Source organism: Myotis yumanensis, unplaced genomic scaffold (genome assembly GCF_028538775.1).
Source record: "Myotis yumanensis isolate MYYU_CA2020_CCGP unplaced genomic scaffold, mMyoYum1.0.hap1 SCAF_17, whole genome shotgun sequence".
In the NCBI taxonomy this organism is placed as follows: Eukaryota; Metazoa; Chordata; class Mammalia; order Chiroptera; family Vespertilionidae; genus Myotis; species Myotis yumanensis.
The window spans coordinates 30,319,975-30,338,103 of NW_027223768.1; the positions used below are offsets into that span (position 1 = coordinate 30,319,975).

Genomic DNA, 18,129 nt, shown 5'->3' on the forward strand with positions numbered 1-18,129 from the left:
CTTTAAGCAAGTTTGAAAGAAATATTTAAATTTAAAGTGACCATTATTATTCAAAATTTCCAAATTTTCAGTTTGGGGCATTAGCAGCTTTAATTTAGAGAAGTATAAAAAAGCTGCTATTTCCCAGTTTGCGTCCATAGATTTCAACAAATAGTTTTGGGCATACACTGAGTGACAATTTCTCTGTTCTCCCATAACTTACCTGAAGCTGGGAGAGAGATTAGGAGTTGGAAGAGTGAGAGGCATAGAGACAGGGCAGAGGTATACTATCTAGTTTCCCTTCCTAGCATTTGGAATAAATACAAAAATATTCCTTATTCTGTTGGTCCTGGTAAAGCCAAAGCACATTCCATTTAAGAAAAGACTCTGGTGACAGTACTGACTTATAATTTTGAAGAAGAAATATGTGGAAAAAAAAACACAGTTTCTTCTTAAATTGTTAAGGGAGAAAAGTGTATAGTTCTGCATGCAGACAGATAACACAGCATCAATCTTCAGGTAACAGCAATAACTACCCATATTCCTGATTATCTTGGTGGAATATTAGTAACTTAAAAAGACCCTGTAACTTTTTCTGGCATTAGAAGATAATGGCTATAATAGGGAGAATTTATTCCACTGACATTAGAAAAATTTAAGTCTCGACACCTTCCAATGCATATTTTGAATTTCAAATTTTTCTACTTCCCAAATGACTGGAAATAGAAATCATGAGACAGATTAGCTGATGATTATTACACCATTTCATTTTGATCAGTTAAGACTAAATGGTAGGACGAAAGCTCCTAACACTGAGATTCCCATACGTGCAGAAAACATTAGAATTTAAAAAAACAAACATTTTCCACTCACTGGGTGGTCTGTTTGCTGCCAAGTTTTTGAAGTGGCTGCCTTTGATGACTTCTGCTGATAGTCTGCCAGTGGTGGCGTTATAAAGCAGGCCAATGAGAATTTCTGGAACTGAGCCATGCTCCAGAGACTGACAGGAGGATGTACTTCTACTACAAGACACTTCTGACATGCTCATTTGCGAGTCACAGCCCTGTAACCAAAAGTGAAATCTTTATAGTACTTTGTAAAAAAAAAAAAGATATATTGTTAATGCCATGTTTAGTGGAATTAGGCAAGTAATCACAATAAAGATGAAATGCAAGCAAAATTCCCAAATACTAAATTAGAAATGTTGTTCTGAACATATTTTAGTCTCTGCATCTCTTTTCATTAGATAACCATCAAAGAAATGATAGATGAGGTTTTATAAATCCATGCATATTTATATACAAATCAGAGAAGCTAAATTTCTTACTCAGAGATGTTAATAAACTGTCTATTTTCTGAATGTAAAAAATTGTTTTTTTAAAGACTTATTGACCTTAAAAGACTGACACAGATTTAGACTCAATTACATTAAATGTAAATGTTTTAACAGTGTCTTTAAAGACAAAGAATGGCACGGTTTCATTAAATAAGTTAAAACAATCTATTTATAAATCATCATGTAAAACACAGAAATACAGAATGTTGAAAAAAAAAAGGATGGAAAAATTAACTATGCAAATAATAACCAAAAGAAAATTGACATAGCTACATTAGTCAAGGTTAGCTTTAAGGCAATAACCATTACTTAGAGATGAAGAGATACACTCAATAATGATATAGCTTTCAATTTACAAGGAAGATAATTTCAAATTTACATGCATTAACAGCATAGGGTCAAAACACATAAAGCAAAAACTGCCAGAACTAGAGAAACAAATTCACAACCTGTAGAGACTTCAGTATGTACACTTGTTTCAGTAACTGACAGCACGCAGAGAAATAAACATAGTAAAAGAAAGTAGAAGATTTGAATATCACAATAAGAAAACTGACCTAATGGTAATACATAGAACACCTTACCTTACAGAATATACATTTTCTCAAGCTCACAGTGGAATTTTTATAAATATTTACAAAAATAAAAGCAAATTAACAGTGAATTTCAAATAATGGGAATCTTCAGAATGTTTTTTAATCTAGAAATCTAAGCTATCTTCTTGTAAAGAAAAAATTCCTATATCACTGGAAATTAAGGAAACACTTTTAATAACCCTTAGGTAACAAAATGATAATGAAAATATGTTAATTGAAAACATTAATAAAAATAAACATTGGAGAGTTTAAGAAAAAAAGAAGGCCCATATGCCAAACATCAGTAATAAGAAAGGAGACATCACTACATAGCCTATAGATCATAAAAAGGCAAAAGGATGGTATGAAGAGCTCTCTTCCAATAAATTGGAAATTTTGATGAAATAGACATATTCATAGAAAACTATAACCAAAATGGACACAAGAAGAAACAGTATCTAAACAGTGTTATTGAAGAAGTTGAATTTGCAATTAAAAACTCTTGAAAAAACCCCACACACACAAAAAAAAACCAAGACTAAAAACTAGCTAGATGGCTTCACCAGTGAATTATAATAATGTTAGTCTTACTCACATTCTTCCAGACAGTAGTAGGAAAGAAGAAACACTCCCTAGCTCCCTTTAAAAATCTAGCAAAACCATCGAACAGAAATCAGACAAGGACATTATAAAAAAGTTACAGAATTTTCTCATTCATGAACATAGATTCAAAACCCTAACTAAACAAAATCAAATCTAACAACTTATAACATCATAGTTAATAGAAAAATTTTTTAACGTTTCCTCTTTGAAATTGGGGATGTTGACAATGATGTCAACTATTACCACTTCTAGTAACACTGTAGTGGAGATCCCGGTCAGTGGAGGCCTAGCCTCACTAGAAACAATAAAATGAAATGACAGGTATGAAGATTTGGAAGAGGCATTTAAACAGTCCTATGGGAAGATTATGTAATTATGCACACATGAAATCTAAAGTCCACAGATGAGTTAGAGCTGAACACAAAGGTAAAAATTTAAACCTAGACATTGCTGAATGCCAGCAACACTCCATGAGTTAAATAAAAAGACTATAAGATGTTTTTTTTAATAACAGATTTTTAGATTTAACAAACTTTAGATAAAAAAATCTGAAAATGCCTTAAATGAATCTTCAAGTTTGAATCTACTGCTGGCTATGTAAGTGAAGAAGAATTAATACATACTGGGACTGAATGAACTCATTAGACTAATATTCAAAGGGATAAAAATCTCATATTTTCAAATGTAACTCTAAACCAGCGGAGAAAGCCAAAAGGAAGATACAGCTTATACTTGTAAATCATGGGCATACAAAGCACATAATTGGGTATGTTTTCATGACAGTTGGAGGAGAAAACAATTTTAGTAAGTTTCAATTAGGCTACATCATCACTTATGAAAACAGTGTCAAAAACACGCTCGTGTACATTTGGCGCACTTGCTACACTGGGCTATTATACTAGCAGCATCTGTTAGATGCTGTGAAATACATTCTTCATAATATAGTATTTTTCACATTAACCTACTGTCAGATAATAAGATGTGAATCTAATATCTTCTTATCAACACAGACGTCACGGTGCCAATTTTGAGCAACTAAGCGAGATCCCAGGAAATCCTGGGAACAGCCTTTCTGGTCTTCAAGTCCAAGAAAAGAGCAAGAGCGATACGATCCTTGGTGATCGCATTCTATTTTAGTGAGCCCTGCTGAAGTACAACAGTGTTTAACAGAAGAAACTGTGGTCTGGATTTACACCTTAGGAAGAGTGCTAATCGCGTGGCCTTCCCGAGGAGATGCGTGGGCACCACCAAGCAGTGCAGAGTAGCTACATAAATAGAGTAGCTGCAGTGAAGACAAATTAAATGCAGACACGATATACTCCAGGGGCCCCTCTCCAATGACTGTTCCTCAGGGCGGGAGTCTCCATCTAGTCTCTGCAGACCCCAGCACTAATTTACCACTGGGGCCCGCCTCGGTGGCGGCAACTGCAGGTGATTAACCCAGTCACACAAATCCCAGCATAATTAGGTCTATTTCAAGGAACAGTCCCCCCGGCTCCCCAAAGTAAAACTTCCTCCCATCTCACAGAGTATTTTTTGTTTAATACTTCCTCTCCTTCCCCCGAGTCCTCTGCCCCAGGGTGAAGGAGTATTGTGTGAAAGTAGAAAAAAAAACTAGTTTTTCAGAGAAAGGAATAAGCTCTATGGAATGTTTACCATAAGGAGAATTATTATGGTGCCAATAGGTTAAAATGAGGTGGGAACTTATAACCATAGAGAGAAAAACAGAAGATTAAAAAGACAGCAGCACTTTTATTAAGTACATGTCTGGACTTTTATTAATACTAAACTGATTCCATCTTAGACTCGATATTTTTAAGGGAAAACTGAACTGTACAATGATAATTGCCATACATGTGAATAGTTTCTGTTGACTTTATTTTCACTGTGGCTGGAAGATGTTTTTATTGTTTAATTTATGCATGAGATGCTTCCATTAGACCAGTGATGGTGAACCTTTTGAGCTCGGCGTGTCAGCATTTTGAAAAACCCTAACTTAACGCTGGTGCCGTGTCACATATAGAAATTTTTTGATATTTGCAACCATAGTAAAACAAAGACATATTTTTGATATTTATTTTATATATTTAAATGCCATTTAACAAAGAAAAATCAACCAAAAAAATGAGTTCGGGTGTCACCTCTGGCAAGCGTGTCATAGGTTCGCCATCACTGCATTAGACTTTTCTGAAAATGGGGTGATGAGGACACAGAGGGTGCTGAAGAGTCGCAAGAGGGAGGTCACCTGCTGCCTCACCTGCTGCCGTGCTGGGGCGGTACTCATGGGAGTTCCGGCTCCATCAGCAGAGCCCCTCCCTCAGGGCCTTTCCCAGCCCCAAGGCACTGAACCCTCAGCAGCCCAGGTAAGGAGGAGATAACCCAGGCAATTTCAGGACCGAGAAAGCAAGACCAGCCGAACTGTTCCAAATCTTGTCCCTCTCCAGCCCACTCCCTCCCAATCTAGTGTAACCTGTAAGATAAAAACACCAATAGACTCTACAGGATAACTTAATAGGGTGAGCAGGGGATGGCTGAATCGTTTAAATTTCAGAATGCTGTTGGATTCAGGATACACGTGGCTGCAAACGATAGAATATCCACCTTTACCTGGCTTAAGCAACACAGGGGGACTCAATGGCTTATGGAACATGACAGTTGGTACCCAGGCCTCAACCTGTGTCCCTAGGAACCAGTTCCCCTTCTCCATTTTCTGAGTTTGTTTCCCAAACTTGGCTTTATTCTCAGGTAGACTTTCCCCTCCTAGTTGCCACACTGTTTTCAGCAGCTCTGAGTGTTGTGGGAAAGAGGAAGACAGACAGCATCCTGATCGCTCTAACCAAAACCCCAGCACAGGTTAGTTAGGGCTCATGAGATCTCATTCCAGGGCTTTGGAATGAAGTCATTTCATCAGAGGCACACAGGCAGACTGGCTCTCAAGCATAATCTGGGTACTGTGGCCGCAAGAAGATATGGATGCTACGCAGAAAAAAACAGATGTTCATTACAAACACTGAGTTGTTTGTTGCTGCATTTTCCCCCGTGGCCTTCAGGAGGCCTGTTACCCATGTTACTAAGGAGCCCACAATGTCACTGCCATTGCTCCCATTGTCACTACTTCCCTCCTGCTCTTTGCGGGTTTGGTCTACAGTCATCAGCCTGGCAAGAGCCCAGGAAGAGGAAAAAGTGGTTCAGGGAACAGAGCTCTGACGTTCAGGTCAGGTAACGGAGAGTGAAAAGAAAGTAGAAAATTCTCACTTTCTCTTTCATAAGAAAAGCTTTTTCATATTGAGACCGAGAACTTAACATATTAATAAGATATAAAAATTATAAGACAAATAAAAACAAAATGTTTTATATTACCCATGTTTGACTACAGCATCATGTAGAAATGGTCATGAGAAAGTCCTGCTCTGATCAAAATTTGCATATATATATATATATATATACATAGGTCTATACACTTATGTATATTCGTGCACAGATGATTTTTTTCACTGTATTCAATCTGAACATATTTCATTTGGTGTTTCTGCATATATGCTTGTGACATAGGTTTATAAAGTTTATGATTTTTTTTCCCATGCTCTCAACTCCAATGCTATATAAACTACTTCAGAGGATGAAAAGCCAAAGTACATAACTTTTCTTTTAGAATTGTGTAATTTTGATACCAATTAGACAAGAACATAAAAAAATTATAAACCAATCCTACTTATAAGTACATAATGCAGAAATTCCAAATTAAGCTCTGTTAAACTGAATTCAGCAAAAATACATACACATACATATACTAATACATACATATATATATATATATATATACACACACACATACATATTTTTTTCATCAAATGTGCATTATTCTAGGAGGGTTATATGTCCATTGAAGTTGGGTACAACTTTCCCTTGAAACTCAACCATCTTCCTTTTATGAAAATCGTTTGGACTACTGATTGACCTTTTTTAATGGTAATAAGTCTTTTCAAGTTTTCATTATTGCTAAATCACTTTTTAGACATTTACATTTTAAAAAATGTTCATTTCATCTGTTTTCCTAGAGTTATTGTCTTTATGGTTTTGAAATTTCCTCTGAATTGGTGGTAACATGTTCTTTTCCTTTCTTGATCAATATTTCCAGGGGGTTACCTATTCTATTAGTAGTTTTAAAAACAGCAACAACCAGCTCTTGTTTTTGTTAAACCTTTTTACTATTTTTTTCTTTCATTAACTTCTCTTTATTTTCCTTTTCTAACTTCTTGAGTTGAAGAATGTTTAGCTCACCAATTTGCACTCTTTCTTACCTCCTTACAAATATATTTAAGGCTATACATTTCACTATAATACTGTGATACCTGCACCCCCAAAATTTAATAGTGTTTTCATTTTGCTTGGTTCTAAATATTTTCAATTTCCATTATGTTTTCTTTTCAAACTGTGAGTTAATTGAGAAAGTTTTTTGTTTGTTTGTTTGAGTAGCCAAATATATAGATTCAGGTGATGGGAGTGGTAGGTGGACTGTCTCTTTTACCTCACCTCCTACTATTCTACTCCCCAGTCATGGAGTTCTAGCTAAAAGGGCCTCCTGGGTATTCCTTGAAGACAACAGGTACACACTCTGGGCTCTCAGGCTTGTCTGTTCCATCTGCTTGCAATGTTCTTTCTCTAGATATGCACATGGCTAACTCCTTGTCTCTTCCAAGTCTTTGCTCGCATGCTACATTCCCAATGAGCTCTGACCTCTTATTTAAAATTACATCTCCTTTCCCCCTAGCATTCTTGATCCTGTTCACCCTGTCTCTCCTCTCACCCATAATACTCATAACCTTCTCATATACCATTTACTTATATTTACTATGTGTAAGGTATCTCTCTCCCTCCCCTCTAATGAATTACATTGTATGCAGGTCCAAATTTATTTGTTTTCTATTAATGTACCCCAAATAACTAGAACAATGTCTGGTATGCAGTATGTGTGCAACAGGTATTTGTTAAATGAATTTCTAATTTCATTGCAATGTGGTCAAAGAATGAAATTTACTTGATATTGATTCTTTGATATTTGTGGAGGCTTCCTTTATGGCCTGGCATGTGGTTGACATTTGTGACAGTTCTACCTGTATTAAATGTATTAAATAGAGGTCCCATATGTATCCATGAAATAAAACTTAAGTGTTATTTAAATCTTCCGTATCCTTACTAGCATTTTTTTTTTGCTTGATCTATGTCTGCTTATTTAGATTTTCTACATGTTTAACAACTCTTGGTTCATCATCATGTCTTCTATCTCTTCCTTCTTTTGAATGCAATGTTCTTCTTATAAAAGTATATGCTTTAGTAATTATTCCAGCAATGAACTATGCATGGTAAACTCTCTTGGTTTTGGCCTGAAAATATCTGGAGTTTGCTTTTTTCCCTTAAAAAATAATATTCTAAGTTGGTAGTTCATCTGCCTCGACACCTCAAAGATATTATACCACTGCCTTCTGTTCTCTGAGGCTAAGAAGCCTTCTGCTAGACAAATTGTTGTTCCCTTATATTTTATGGTTATGTCTATCATTTTCCTTTGGTGCTTCAACCTTATGCTGTAATTTTGATAGGTGTGGATTCATTTTCTATAATCCTGCTTAGGGCTTGTGCTCTCTCAATCTGATGACTTACTATGGATTTCAAATACTGCCCCTGTTTTCTCTAGTCTCTCATTCTGGAGTTCTTCTAAGAAAATAAACTTAACATTCTCATTCCACCCTCCATTCTCCTTACCCTCTTATTCATATTTTTCATTGATTCTATTTTTAAGAACTCCATTTTTCATTCTTGAAGTTCCATATGGTCATTATTTAAATCTGCCTCTTCCCCCATATTGTCATGTGTTTTTCCTTGTGGCTTCTATTACTTCTTTTAGCTCTTTATTCATTTAAAGCATACTTATTTTATAACCTCTTTCACAGTGTGCTATTAATTCATGTCCTAGAGATGCCAATAGACTTATCTTTTGGGTCTGCTGATTGTCAATCACAGTGGATCACTTCTTTCTGCTTATACTTTATTTAATGTGAATTCAGCTTCCAGGGAGAGTATTTTTTTCTGTGGGAATTCCTTATACTCTAAGCTTGGCTACCTGAACAAAGTAGGAAGTCCTTTAAGGTCAAAAGTAATGGGGTCGGTGTCCTGGTAGAAAAACAACCGTGTCCATTACACCCTTGGAGCTAATATTTATATTCTCAGTGTAATGATTTTTAGAAACACTCCTATTCACCTCACAATAGGGTTTTCACTTCATTTCTGGCCAGAGTTCAGGCTAGTTGCAAGAAGTAATTAATAGACGGTATACTGCTGATCACACTGAAAGACACAGGACAGAAGAGAAACGAACAGCTATTGGGATGCTCAGCAGGATAAGCGTTCATGGAAGGTCTGCTCTGCACAAGGCACTGCCCCAGGGAAGAGGTGCACTGATCTCCAGGCAGACGGCCACACGTGCCTAGAGAGGCTTCATGGGAGAATAAACGTGGGTGTGGTTATCAGCAACTACATTCCTGAGAAGAGAGACATCTGAAGTTGCCCTAAAAGGATTTTAACAGGCACAGGGGAGGCCGTCTCAGGCAGAGAGTATGAGACAAGGCCCAAAGGTGGGAGGCACATTTTAAATGTAAACTGATCCGATGTGGCCGGTGCATGTGGGGAGAAGGGTGGAGGATGTAGCTACCAAGAAAAGTTAAGCCAAGCTTCACCCACCTGGCACCTGGGAACATTTCTATCAGAGACTCACCGTACTGCACTGTAACCTTGACTTGGTCTGTGTTTACTCAACTGCAAGTCCCTTGAGGGCAGAACCTTTGGTGTATATATCTTTGTATGTCCCAAAATTAGTACAGTGCCTATCACTTAGCAGGTACTTAGTATTATTGAATGAGAACCATAAATTGTAGAAGATGTGAAATGTGGTGGTAAGAAAAACTGGACCTACTCTCTAAGCCAGGCGTGTGGAACATCCGGCCCACAGACTGTATAAGGTCCACGAAATCATTTGGTCTGGCCCTGCGAAGGCATTAGGGGTGAGTTAATGAAATGTTTGATCAAATACAGCAGGCTAATTTTTAAGTTGATAATTTTGTATGGCCCACGAATGATGCTATAAATACTCAATGGCCCTTGGCAGAACAAAGGTTCCCCATCCCTGCTAAGCAGTGGAAAGCAATGGTGGCACTTTGAACTGGGGGATCCCATGCTTAGATCTATGCCTGAGAAAAATAACGTAAGGCCAAACCTGTGACATGACCAAGCTTGGGCACAGGTCACAATTACTTTGCTCACGATAGATGTGTCTTTCTGAGACGGTACTTGTAGTCTGTCTTGGTGCATATTTTACATTTTACTCAAAAAGTTCTAATTTTTTACCCTGTAGCAAAACACAGACTTTAAAAATATCTGATTTATTACAATCCATCTTGGAGATCTGGAAACGTGTTATAGTAGAAGTAATTGTGTATGGTTTCTGTAACCTAACTGCTTTAGCACATATTAAGAACTATGACTTTTACTTCAAAACTAGAGGCCCGATGCACAAAATTCATGCAAGGGGCTTGGCCCTCGCAGCCCCAGCTTTGTCCGGAAGGTAGTCCAGAAGGTCGTCTGGCCATCCAGTCTAATTAGCATATCACGCTTTTATTATTATAGATTAATATAGCTGACTTCCCTGTCTTCTCATTGATCTATCACAGTTCTGAAAATTGCAAAAACCTTTCCTTCTCTGAAATATCTGAGTCACTGGCAACACATACTGGGTTGCTAAGGCAGTAAAGACTCTGAACCCCAGAAATGCCCAGAAATGCTCTAGGGGAGGAGAGAGCTTTTAAAAATTGGTCACTAAGCTTGTAGAGTACTAGAATCAGTTATTCCTAAACTTAAAGTATCTTAGTTAGTGTAGTATTCCAAATGTCTTAAAGGTTCCCTTTAATTTGTTTTAAATGAGATGATTGGATTCTGTCTTTTAAAATATATCTCTATATATTTTACTATTGGAAAACTGAATAGAGTGGCAATTAGAAAATCATTGCCCAAATTTATTTTCAAATGCCTTCTGAGTTTTGGGTTATATTTCAGTATCCACAGGATACTGGTTTTCCACCTGCAGTTAGTGGAATCCATTAAATTTCAGTTTTAAAATATACTTTCAACTATTTAACAGCTAAAATAATAGATGCAGACAGATGAGTATTAAAACAGAGGCAGTACAATATGCTGGGAAGGAAAGCAGACTGGAGCCAGGCGACCGGGGCCCGTCAGTCATGGGAATGTGACTTTGAACAAGGTCGTCAGCACCTCTATGCTTTATCTTAAATGTGGAATAACTGTCTACTGCCTTAGTACTCGTACTGCTTGCTAACATCTGAGAGAACGCTAGTGAGTTTTCTATTTGTATTGTACGTTTAATCCATTACTGTTTACATTTCTGACTAAAGATTCATCTGCCATTTCTAATTGAGAACGATTTGGAGATTGCAGGGCAAGCTGTTTAAAAAAAAGAGTTGTCATTTGTTAACTCCTTACTGCATGAACCAGCCTTTTCTGTATATTGTATAATTAAAGACATCAATTGAATTGCATTTCGAAGCTGAAGACTAACACCTATGATCAGCAATTGCATAATTGTAGGTACCTGTGCTGTGGAGTAAGACAGTTGGGTTTATATGTAAGCTCTGACAGTTTGCCATCTGTATAACCTTGGACATATTTCAAAAGTCCCTTGAGACTCAATCTCCTTATCTGTGAAAGGAAGATAGAAATAGTACTATCTCAAAAATTTTATTCTAAATTTTTGTTTGTCAAAACAGCTCCATAATTTTCAGTGTTTGACATAAGTAAATATTATAAAAGTAGATTTCTTAGTAAAATGTCACTTTTATCTACTTTATATATTTGGGTTACAAATAATATTTCATTCGAAATAAAGGGTGTGAATGCTGAAAAACTTGAAAAACCATGTACCATATTCTTTATGTGCATAGTTTCTGAATGGTCCCTTCAAATGACCAAAATTTAAACATTGTAAGACTGTGCTGCCCCCTGCTGACCTAGTTTCTCCAACATATTTTGAGTCTTCTAAGAAGTCAAAATGTACACTTCAGTATTACAATTAAGGAACCCTATAGTAAGATGGAAGACAATAAAAATGTAGATGGCAAATACTGCATATATCTCTAAATAATATATGAAATTTGTCACAACACTGAAGTCCAAAAAAAATGATGGTGGAACAAATAAACATAATACACTCCCAACTGTGTAATACTTAACAAATTTAGACATCCCATTCCAAACAACTGCTGCAATTGCTATTATTTAAAGTGCTACTGACACCTTGTGGAAAATTAGCAAAATATATACTTTTTTTGCTTAAATTAAATCTTTGATAACTAAATTAACAGCAGCTTGATCTTTATTTTCCCACATTAGAATGGCATTTGTATTTTGGCTGGTGACAATGTACTAAAATTATACTTTTAATGCTAGAAATTTGGGCATCTTCCTTCTCTTAATCTCACATATACAACTGGTGATTTTCCTCCAGAAATCATCTCAAAATTGCCTCATCCTTACTACAAAAACTCCTCCAAAGCATCTCATCAGCTAGTAGTGCAAGGTGTACTTAATACGAAATAGAAGAGCTGAGAGAAACAGTACCTATTCCCAGCCATAAGTCTTTGGGTAACTTAATACTGAGAGGCTCATTTTTCATGTCATGTCCAGTTATAAGATTACATGAACTCACATATAAGTGCTTTGAAAATAGATCATTATAAGACAACTTTACTTCTATAATGCAATAGCATGTTAATTTGCTTTTCTCCATTCTGATGCTTCCTCTATACCACTATCAATGCACTCTGCCGCAGATGTATGGAGTGGGAAATGAGGGATGGGGGGGGGGGGGGGGGAGAGCTGCACAGAAGTCTCCTGTGTTCAATTAGGGCCATGGTTCTCAACCTTGGCTGCACATTAGAATCACCTGGGAATCTTTTTAAAATCCTGATTTCTGGGCCTCATACTCCGGAAATTCTGTTTGTTACTAATGTTGTGGCCCCACCTCATAACAAAGAAACAGAATTTCCGGAGGATGAGGCCCAGAAATCAGGATTTTAAAAGGATGCCCAGGTGATTCTAATGTGCAGCCAAGGTTGAGAACCACTGAATTAGGGCATCCTCCTCATTGTTCACTTAATTTGTTACTTAGCAAAATATATACTTTTTTGAACCTTTAGCCTTATAGCTTTCTTCCGGTAATATTCTTAGGTCTTACTTCATTGGATGACCATTTGAATCAGCTTACCACACCTTGTGTGACCAATCTTTATGCTAAAAAAAAAGACATGAAGCACTGGTAAACTGGACTTCTATAAAATTGGCTTTGATGGTGACATGCCTCTACTAAAAAATATTTAAGAACAGAATGGTGAAAGAATAGAACAAAACTCCAAAAAAAATAACTAAATAATATGGAGACAGAATCTAATCTACCAGATGCAGAGTTCAAAAAACTGGTTATAAAGATGCTCAATGAACTTAGGGAACAGGAAGATGAACTTAGAAAATCAATGAAGATATAGGAAACATAAAATCAGAATTAGAAAACATAAAAAAGAACCAGTCAGAAATGAAGAATACATTATAAGGAATCAACAGTGGAGTAGATGAAGCAGAGGATCAAATCAGAGATTTGAAAGATATGGAAGCAGAAACACCCTATCAGAATAGCAAAAAGAAAAAAGAACCCTAGTAAATTAGGGTAGTATAAGGAGTCTCTGGGACAACTTTAAGTGTGCCACATTTATGTCATGGGGGTGCCAGAAGGAGGAGAGAGAGAAAGGAATTGAAAACCTATATGAAAAAATGACAGAAAATTCCCTAAGCTGGTGAAGGAAATAGACATATAAGTCCCAGAAGCACAGAGAGTCCCAAACAAGATGAACCCCAAGAGGCCCATACCAAGACACATGATAAAAATGCCAAAGGTTAAAGACAAAGAGAAAATCCTAAGCAAGAGAAAAGCATTTAGTTACTTACAAGGGAGCTCCCATAAGACTATCAGCTGATTTCTCAACAAAAACTTTGTAGAGTAGAAGGGATTGACAAGAAATTTTCAAAGTGATAAAAAGCAAGAACCTACAACCAAGATTACTCTACCCAGCAAACAGTCATGGTTTTTGAAATATTTAGAATTCAAGGACATGTAAATAGCTTTCCAGAAAAGAAAAAGCTAAAGAAGTTCATCACCACCAAACCAGAATAACAATAAATGTTAAATGGTCTTCTTTAACATGGGAGGGGTCTAAAGGATGGGTGAAAAGGTGAAGGGATTAAGAAGTACAAATTGATAGTTACATAATAGTCACAGGTATGTAAAGTGCAGCATCGGTAATATAGTCAATAATATTGTAATAACTATGTGTGGCACTGATGGGGTACTAGATTTATTGGGTGCTAACTTAGTAAGTTATATAAAGTCTAATCACTGGGTTGTATACCTGAAACTAATATAGTATGCCAACTGTAATAAAAAAAATAAAGTGAAAAAGAGAGAGAGAGCCTCAAAGACCCGTGAGATACATCAAACACCATCATGCACATAAAATGATGCTCAACATCATTAGTCATCAGAGAGATGCAAGTCAAAACCACCTTACACTCACTAGGATAGCTAAAAACAAAACAAAAACACCAGACATTAGCAAGCATTGAACAGGATGTGGAGAAACTGGAACTCCCATACATTGCTGCTCGAGGGATAGTAAAATAGTGCAGCCACTTTAAAACACTGGCAGTTTCTCAAATGGTAAGCATAGAGTTACCATCAATTCTAGAACTAGGTGTACACTCAGGAGAAAAGAAAGCATTTGTCCACACAACTGTACACAAATATTCATAGCACCATTATTCATAATAGTCAAGAATGTAAACAACCCAGATGTCTATCAACAGGTGAATGGATAAACAAAATGCTGAATATCCATACAAGGGAATATTATTAACCCTAAAAAAGCAATGAAGTGAGGATACATGCCAAAACATGGACGGACCTTGAAAACATCACTTAAAGTAAAAGAATCCAGATCCCAAAAAACCACAAATTGAATGATTCCATTCATATAAAATGTCCAGATGAGGCAAAGCCAAAGAGACAGAAAGCAGATTAGTGGTTGCCGGGGGCTGTGATTACCAATGGGTGTGGGATTTTCTTTTTGGGTGATAAAAATGTTCTGGAATTAGCAGAGGTGATGGTTGCACAACTCTGTGAATATTTCAAAAACCGCGACTGTACACTTTAAAAGGGTAAAATATTTCATGGTATGGGATGAAATTATATTTCATTATATTTCAATAAGTTATCAAAAATTATTTAAGGGCTCCCTATTTCAGAATAATATGATTTCAGAAAGTACCTCAAAGAAAATTCAACTAGCGGTTTTTACAAAGCTTTAGTAATAGTACCCTTTGAAAAAAATTAAGTCTTATTCCAGCCCTGCCAGTGTGGCTCAGTGGTTGACTGTTGACCTATGAGCCAGGTGGTCACAGTTTGATTCCCGGTCAGGGCACGGGCCCAGCTTGCAGGCTCTGTCCCCAGTGGGCGATGTGCAGGAGGCAACTGATCAATAATTCTCTCTCATCATTGATGTTTCTATCTCCCTCTCCCTTTCTCTTTGAAATCAATAAAATGTTTTTTAAAAAAACCCACTAATTAGTATTAAATGTGATGTATCAACTCAGTAAAATATTATGGGCAGACATAGATAAGACCTAATTAAGCAATGAATCAACACCAAGTTATACTATTCCTAAGCAAGGACATAATATAAGAATTTCAAGTATATAGAGAGATATGACAGAAGCAGCCTTGTTAGTAACTTTACAGGGAAAAAAATTATGTGATGTGTGATGTGAATTAGCATAGTTTCCAATGAATTAAAATTTTGTACCTAGTATGTGTTTATACTGATATTTACAATCCTGAATTACACTCTAATTTTATAAAGAAATTTGAAGCAAACATTTGCAGAATCCCAGAAGCATTTCTGTAGAACATGGTTCAAACCCACCTATTTGACCTAATGTGCTTAGAGATGAGAGAAGTCAGGCCTGGAGAGGCTATTTTTCCCAAAGTTCACAGGAAACAGACTGGGACTCGGACCCTGCGCAGGATTCTCAGTCCCATAGTCATTTCTTACTGACAAGTCTAAGCCTCTCCTGGTTTCCAAGGATCTCTGTTACTGGCTTTATTCAAATAGTCAATCTCACACTTTTTTCCTCCATAAGTTGGAGGAGCAGTGAGATCCCAAAATTTCTACTGAGGAAGAATGGGGGAAGCAATCGTTGGAAGAGTGCTGGTGGGGAAGTTTCAACAGCTCATGGAGAAATGAACACAGGAGCTGGAGGCTGTGTCTTGGGCATTTCCCTCCCATACAAGGGGGCCACACCCTCTTCCTCTTGAGAGTTCCTATTCTCACTTGAGAGGGCTTTCAGAGGGCGCTGACAAAAATTATGGGTAGGATCAAGTCCCCTCATATCTGCCTATAATACTGACACAAATCTTTTTTTATAAAAGTTTGAAGCATATGCTTCCATAATCCCTGAAACATTTCTGCCATCTGACTGTACCCTCCTCGTTCCCCCAGCAAGGTTTCAACTGCTAGTCACCTATAAAGTCCACTCATTTGCTGAACGTTTCCGGTGGCTCACTGCCTTCCTCTTTACCCGACCTGTTTGGCCTCTACGAAAAAGTGGTGTAAGCCATGAAGGATATTTAGTATGGTCTATATTGTATTCATGTAAAATTAAGACTTCAAAAATTTACATTTTGTCTTATATTTTATTTTTGTAATATATTTTTATTGACTTCAGAGAGGGGGAGAGAGAGAGAGAGACAGAAATATCAATGATGAGAATCATTGATTGGCTGCCTCCTATACGCCCCACCCCGGGAATCGAGCCCGTAACCCAGGTATGTGCCCTGATTGGGAATCACACCATCACTTTCAGGTTCATAGGCTGACACAACCATTGAGCAACACTGGCTGGGCTTGTTTTATATTTTAGAGTAAGTTCTACCTCTATATTAATAAGGCTATCCATATCAAAAGTGAGAACTATTTTTTTTGAAAAAATTATGTTAACAAGGACAAACAGATTGTGAAGATAATAAACTGTCGATTCCCACCAAAACAAAACCAAATTAGACTATTCTTTTGGAAGAAGTAGGTAAAAGGTGAAAGTAATAGTGGTGATGGTAGTAGGAATGTAGTGATGATGATATTAGTAAAACTGATATTTATTGAGTGCTTACTAAGTGCCAGGCGCTGTAACCACTTTACACTATTGATAATCTTAAAACACTCTCACTAAGGCATTAGGACAATGATGGTTTTAGCTTAAATTTATGAACACCTTGAGTTTCAAATTTCATTTCTTAAACTTCAAAATGGCGATGGCAATTCTCTTATGCCACAAAACACATATTTGAAGATTAGTTCTGAGTCAAATTTTTGATGTTATGAATAATTTAATGAAAAATGAAACAGCAAAATATGATTTATATGTTCATTAAAGTATGAATATAGAAGGATAATTCTGAGAATCTCAATGCAACTTGTGAATTCCCTAGCTCCCTGAGTTATTCCACACGATGGTATCACTCTTGTTTTGTACATATCCTCACAGAGCACTCAAAGCATTCCCAGGAAATGAAATGTTAACAGCTAGAGAAACAGCAATGCTTTTTATTTCACTTTATCACGACGTGTACTATTTTGGAACAAATTTTTAGATGCTATTTTCATTCCCTACCTGTCATTTTACAGGTAGTCCAGGTGGGCCTATATTCTAAAGACGGCCTTGAGGATTGTTAATGGGCCACTTGGCGTATTTCCCCCAAATTTGTGTTCCTGATGAGGCCCAGGAAACGCTGAATTTGTCAGTTTATGAAAATTTAGTTCTAATGTCTTGGTGCTATAATAAACTTTGTTTAAATAAACTGAATCCAAAGAAAAATCTAACTTATAATATTCTAGGTTACATGTAATGAATATTTTTTGGTAAAATATTTTTTGAATATTTTTTGGCAAAACATTTTCCTTTTAGCCCTAAGGGCTAAAACTCCTTTAAACTGTTTTTTTTTTTCTGTTGTCAGAATATTTCAAGTTTCTCATGAATCAAGGAGATAAATAATTTTAATATTTTATTACATGAAATATAAAGTTTTGAAAGAAGCCAAAGACAATGAAATGTTAACACTTACTAGTGCGCATAACCATTTCTGCCTATTTTAAAATAATTTATAAAAATTCAATTCTCATTACAATATTTTAAATAAAACCATTTGTATTAGAGGTGATTTTTACAGTTTAGGTGGTTGTAATTTGAGCAGATGATTTTGGGGAAAGATTTTATTTTAAAGTCTGATAGTCGAGTTTTCTGAATGTTATAGTTTCATGTTGAATATTGTGGTCAGCTGCAACAGATGTTTAACGTGGTAATTACTCATATTAGTCCTCTGACTTTCCAGGAAATAGTGGAGATAAGATAGATTCCATAGAGCAAACAATCAAGGATGTTCAGGCTTTAGTGGCTCCTGTAAGAGCTTTT

General features: G+C 36.4%; 1 protein-coding gene across 3 annotated transcripts in view; it reads right to left on the minus strand.

Moving 5' to 3' along the window:
- Positions 1-18,129, minus strand: part of SYT14 (synaptotagmin 14) — a 126,917-nt gene that overhangs the window by 8,067 nt on the left and 100,721 nt on the right. For all 3 annotated transcript variants that reach the window (XM_070396566.1, XM_070396565.1, XM_070396564.1), the window contains one exon: positions 853-1,042. In XM_070396566.1, coding sequence (XP_070252667.1) covers positions 853-1,042 — 190 coding nt within the window. The remainder of the gene's footprint in view (positions 1-852; positions 1,043-18,129) is intronic.